The sequence below is a fragment of the Gavialis gangeticus genome, unplaced genomic scaffold (assembly GCF_001723915.1).
Source record: "Gavialis gangeticus isolate Ggan-Ray unplaced genomic scaffold, GavGan_comp1, whole genome shotgun sequence".
Lineage (NCBI taxonomy): Eukaryota > Metazoa > Chordata > Crocodylia > Gavialidae > Gavialis > Gavialis gangeticus.
In genome coordinates, this window is record NW_017729027.1 from 38332386 (window position 1) to 38338575 (window position 6190).

A 6190-nucleotide genomic window follows, 5' to 3' on the forward strand; every position below is an offset into this window, starting at 1 on the left:
ATGTTCAACATACACTGAATTAAGTGCAACTCATAGCATTCTACATACCGCGTGTATAACCTTCTCTGCAAGTTATCTTCAGAAGAAATCAAAATAAAACTGTTTTTATCAAGATGGAAAAAACTTTTGCAATAGGCTCAATACTCTTTTTTGTCAGCTATAAACATAGAAATATTTTGTTGAGACCCTAACTATATTATTTTTATTAGCCTTCTAGAAAAAAAAGTTCTTGAGATGGAAGACAAGCACACACTTCAGCTACAGTCAGTAAAAGAAGAAAAAAATCAACTTCAAGCATTGGTATCAAGACAAAATTCTATAATAGAGGAACTAGAAAAGCAGTTAGTCACAGCCACAGTAAACAATTCAGTTCTGCAAAAACAGCAACATGATCTGATGGAGACTGTTCACAACTTGCTTACCATGATATCTACACCAAACTGTAAGTAAAGCACAAATATGGCTAGTCTGTATACCATTAGATGCTGGTCTGTCAAGTAGTCACTTTCCTGCTTCAGCACCTCAAAACCACACTTTATTAAATGAAGAGTTTAATTGTTCAACTCACTATATGATTTAAGATTTATCCTGAAGAGATAATTCCATTATCCAATGAAAAAAATAATCTGTACATCAGTTTTCAACAATATCTGGTTTATCTTCCATTATTTATATTGCTTAGCTATGCCAATCCAGTTCTCTTAATCCGAAAAACTACAGGGCTGTTAAATTTTGAGCATCTCATGTGGCACTCAGACATCTTACAGCACTGTAACACATCCTTACAGTCAAACAGATTCATTACACATCAAGATGAACTGCACAGCAGGGTTTGTTGTTTCTCTTTGGCTAGGGACACACATTCAAAAAGCCTGAGCCTGAATTGATTCAATCTCTGCAAGTTAGTCGAACGTGGCTAGGCTAAACCAGTTTGTAACAGTAAAGACATCCCCTTTGGACTGAAGAAATGCAGGCATATGTCTGCAGTGGCTCAGACTAGAAGCTGGGGGGGTACTAGAGCAGTCCTTCCTTCCCTTCCACAGTGCTATGGGGGGTGGTGGTGGTAGAAAGGGAGGTCATGGCCAGGCCCCAGCAGGATGCTCTGATTAGGGAGGGGACAACCCCCCTCCCCACAACTGTTGGTAACAGAGAATTGAGTTACACAGCAGGGAGTTACACAGGGAATTGTTAGCATTTATCACCCCATCAGCAAAACAACAGCCTCTCTCATAAGTTCAAGCTCTTCTTAAACAACTTTTTCCAAGGAAGGAATGGAGGGACATTACCAGCTGGTCTGTTGATTAGCTCCAAAGAGCCCTAAGCTCACACTGTCCTGTCTGCCTTTGTCTTGTCTTCCACAGCACAGACCATAGCCAGCATGTGTTATGTTAGCTAATGCTGAGAGGTGTCTTTGTAAGGCAGAGGGGAGTAGGGAATCCCTGCTTGAGCAGGGAGTGGTGATGGGGGCGGGGAGCGGGAGACAGCCAGGCAGACCTTGCGGTATCTGCAGTCTCTGCCAAAGCTGCAACCAGGGAGCAGAGGGGAGGGGTCAGCACTCCTGGGCTAGAGCAGAGAGCAGAGCCCTGCCAAGAGTTGCAAAGTAGCTGGGATGCTGGAGGACTCTGATTTAACTTAACCCAGGAAGGGGTTTGGGACAGATATTGCATAAACCAGTTTGACCCAAATCAGTTGAGTCTGATATTACATTCAACCAGGTTTTTGTCAAACTGGTTTATGTGCACTGAACATCTGTTCTGTTACAGGTTTAAACCAGTTTCTGATCACGTAAATGGGTTTTATGTGTAATATCTGTCCCTAGCCCACTTAGCTATTAAGGCTAGGGACAGAAATTACACATGAACTGGTTTAAGTGATCAGAAACTGGTTTAAACCTGTAACAGAACATAAATTCAGTATACATAAACCAATTTCAAAATGGCTGAAACTGGTTTAAGATAGACCTGGTTGAATGTAGTATCAGACTTAACTGACTTAGGTCAAATTGCTTTATGAAACTTCTGTCCCAGACCTCTCCCTGGTTCAAGTTAAATCAGAGTCTCTCAGCATCCCAGCATGTTCTGCACCCCTGGGCTGTGCTGGGCTGTGCTGTCTACTCCAGAAAGCAGGGCTGGCCCCAGTGCTCTGCTCCCGAGCTGAAGCAGTGAGGGTTGGCTCACTTCCCTGCCCCTCCCCCCCAACCCAGGCAAACGCTGGCTGAGGTTTAGGGCCAAGGAGGGGGTTAAACTCCCCTTCTCCCAAGTACAGAGCTGCCCTACCCTGCTGACTTACTTATTGCTGGCTGCAACTGGGGACTACAAATCCCAGAGTACCTGATAAGCAACCCTGCAGAGCCCTGCTGCTGTGTCTGTGAAATGTAAATCCCAGAGACCTCAGGGACAGCAAGAAGAGGAAATGAACACACAGCTAATGCTGGCTACATGCCAGAAAGCCATGCTCTAGAGCCCCCCAGCTTCTAGCTTGAGCCACTGCAGGCATGTGGCTGCATTTTCCTGAATCAAAAGTGAATGTTTGTTCATTTGCTTATTGGTTCAATCTTTGCATCTTAGACTAACCTGCAAAGACTGAATCAATTCAGCCTCAAGTTTTTGACTGTCTGTACTTAGTGAGAATCTACTTGGCAGGCTGCCTCTGTCTCCTATCATTGCTCCTCAACTTGGATGGAGTAGGAAAGCAACAGAGATAGAGAGGGAGCACTACTGACCCAAACCTCCCTCATCAAGATCACAGCATGCAATGTAGGACTATAGACCCAAGATTCAACAGACTACAAATAGCACCCATGCAAGTACACAGCTTTTGTACATTATTGTCGCAGGGCATTGAAGTGCCCTGCTCCTAAGGAAGGACAGGTGTGGGTTGCCAGGGCAACTCCAGAGGGCAGCTGACCGGAAGGGGGCAGGGCCTGGCCTTTATAAACAGCCTAGGCTGAGGCCCAGGGGCAGTTCCCCTCTGGCAGCCGTGAAGGAGAGAGCTCTGCCGGGAGTAGGCAGAGTTGGGAAGCCTGATGACCTGAGCTGCTTTTGGGTGAGGATACCAGGCAGAGGAGCCCTGGCAGGGATGGAAATAATGATGAGCCAGAAGGCTTAGGGTTTAGGTTTTAAGCCAGGAGGCTAGAGTGTGAGTTGGGTTTTTTTGCATTACAGCCGATTGGCTTATTGTTTTAGTTATTCATACAACCGGAGGACCGGGTGAGGCTATAAGGGGTTGAAGGAGGCCTCATAGGAGCTCCCCAGTAGTGTGGGGGTTCCTGGTGCCAGGGAAGGGCACAGCAGTCTGGTGCCAGAGAAGGGCAAAGTAGTTAGAGGATGCACTGACCCCAATCCTGATAAGGGGGTTCAGTGCAGTGAGGGCCAGGTAAGACTGATGCTGCCTGAGCCCTATTGAGCCGAGCCCCAGTAGGGTGTAGGACCCAGAAGGGGGTCGTGAGGGCCAGGTAAGGCCGATGCCACCTGAGCCCTATTGAGCCGAGCCCCAGTGAGGGCGCGACCACGAGCAAGGCCCCGGAGAGGGCGCGAGCTTGGTGAGAAGCCCTGGAGAGGGCGACAAGACAGAGTAGGGCCTGGTGGGGCCTTAAGTGGGAGACAAGCCCGGAGGGCGTCCGCAAGGACGTGGGCAACAATAGTATTTTTTTTGACTCAACAACGTCCGGTACATCTGAGAAGTTTGGGACGTGGTATTAGGGGTGGTAGGAGCCACATATAGCCCTGTGGCGGGAGTGCCCAGAATTATCGGTAGATGGGGTACAGGCGGGAGTACACCTGGGAACCATGCCAAGGAGGACAGAAAAAGGTAGCCTCCCTTTAACAATATTACCAGCAAAGACGTGGCGGGCGAGATCGAGGGTGCGTTTTATAGTCACTTGGCACGGTAGGGGCGTTAGGAGGGTTCACGGCTGCTCGTAGTGTCCCGCCCCGTGACAATTATACACACACAGTACAATGCTACAACTCAGTGCCTCCTACTTAACTTCCAGACACCTCAAATGTCAAGTATTTCAGCATCTCAGATGCTCTTAACAGCCTCTAGTACCCCTTCACCTACCTCAACCAAGCTAACAAGTTTGGGGCAGATTTATGTTCTAGCCACTGCCATTAACTAAGAAGGATGCATTGGTCATAACCTGAAATTTATGACTACTTGTGTGTTATTTCCAAATATAGCAAAGTAGCTAATTTAATAATTTTCATATCTTGTCACACATGGAGCTGCAACAAAATGGTCAGCTATGGATCTAAGCATGAAACCCATGAGACTATAGAAACCTTGTCCATTAGGTTCACAGGGATCAAAACCACTATGGAAACTTGCTGAAAAGTTTTCAGTATAATTGAAAGATAGGAACAGATGACTTCAATATTCATAACGCATATACACATCCATACACATAAGAATAAAATATGCTTACAATTTTTTAATTTTACCATTTTTTTTTAGGTTTAGCATATTTTTAAAGTTGCTGCCTGAAGAAGAGCACTCAGTTTATTAAAGATAATTTTAAATTTAAAAAACAAAAACCCCTCAGCAGTCAATAAGAACATATTTATACTGCCCCACTATTTTCTACCTTTCATTTAGTGTGGATAATGAAACTATTCTGATGTAGTTAATTGTTGATTTCACTTCACAACTCTTAAGCACTGAGCACAATACTACTAAGTGTGATTGCAAATACAAGGGATTTATTTTTAAAATCACAAAAAAAAGCTTTTCAAAGCCTTTGAGATGCATGATTTTGTAATTTTTTAAAAAGCCAATTGCAACTTCGTGTTTTGATCTCAACATAGGATATTACCTCCTTAAATATCATTCCTAAAGTAGTACACATTCCTGCTGATGTTATCTGTTATGTTAGTGCACAAATAAGTAAACAAGTCAGTGTTGGCTACCACACTATTAAATCAAGAATGGAAAAAATAATGAATGTTTGCCAAAAAGACAAAATTAGCAGGGAAAGCGTCTAACACAGTTGACAAACAATAGGGTGTGGAAAAGTCATTAAAACCTTGAATGTGTTATTTTTATATTAGAAGCAAACTATGTAAACAGGTACATTGTTAATAAACAAAGTGAAAAGCCTATAATATTGATCAAGTATTACATGCATACATTTCTAGAGCACCTACCAGTATAATGTTTGGTTATATTTCTCTGTCTGCATCAAAATAGCCAGCATTTACTCTACTACCTCCACACTGAACCTACCTATAAAGGGTCACATACAGATAACCAGCCATCTGGCTAAGTGCCAGAAACTCTAAACCTGAAGTTAATAAATTCTGAGCAAAAAAGACAAGCTTTATATTATTCCTTAAGATAGCTAGGCTTATATTTAGAAGCATTCTTTACATGAATGAATTCCAGAAAGTAAGGATTCCTTACTGAGAATCCCCCTCAACTGCAGTAAGCATCAGCTCTGTACACAGAGATGAAATGTTCTTGCTCAGTGCTGAGACCACTAACCATAGTAAGGCATGGCCCCTGGTATACCCTTTGCGTTAGAGTAGATGATTTTTCACAAATATGCAGAGAACTATGGATATGCCCAATCCTGTGTAGAAGGAATGTAGTCTCTTCACTGAGGGGCATTATGCTTTGAATTCTACTTAATCAAAAGAAAATATATTTTATGGTATATCTACCTTATCCAACGTTAACCTATTCTTAAACAGAAATAAGTTAATACAGTAATGATAAACACACATCTAGCTGAAAGATCACAAAAGGCATCTCCATGTTACCATCATGAATAATGCAAAAACGATGTAAATACAGGAGTATAGAAATCTTTGTGAATGTTAATTTCATGTAGGTCCAGTGAGGGCTATGGGGAATTCAAACTGCTTAACTGAAGGAAGGATTATATTCAATTGTTTTTCTTAAGTATACAAATATGTTAAAAGAAAATGATACCTACGAAGCAGACAAGGTTCTTTGCGTGAATCTGATATCTTTTATTAGACCAACTTAAATTGTTGGAAAACAATTATTAAGTAAGCTTTTGAGTTCAAAAACCCTTCATCAGGCTAAGGAAGTTTCAGCAGTTGGTGTGTGCTCTTCCTAGATGGAATGAAAAGTAAAGAAGCCAGAGGCTGGTCTGGTATGCATGCGAGACAGGTAGTCAGTGAAAATGTAGATTGAGGAGCCAAAGGGTGAGAGACGGGGGCGGGGG

At 43.1% G+C, this 6190-nt stretch overlaps 2 protein-coding genes across 5 annotated transcripts in view; one reads left to right on the plus strand and one right to left on the minus strand.

Moving 5' to 3' along the window:
* The window catches only part of MCPH1 (microcephalin 1), a 269106-nt gene that overhangs the window by 143399 nt on the left and 119517 nt on the right, over positions 1 to 6190 (minus strand). The gene's annotated exons all lie outside the window — the stretch shown is intronic.
* ANGPT2 (angiopoietin 2) overlaps positions 1 to 6190 on the plus strand; it is a 78634-nt gene that overhangs the window by 50388 nt on the left and 22056 nt on the right. For all 3 annotated transcript variants that reach the window (XM_019520603.1, XM_019520604.1, XM_019520602.1), the window contains one exon: positions 210 to 442. In XM_019520603.1, the coding sequence (XP_019376148.1) occupies positions 210 to 442 (233 nt within the window). The remainder of the gene's footprint in view (positions 1 to 209; positions 443 to 6190) is intronic.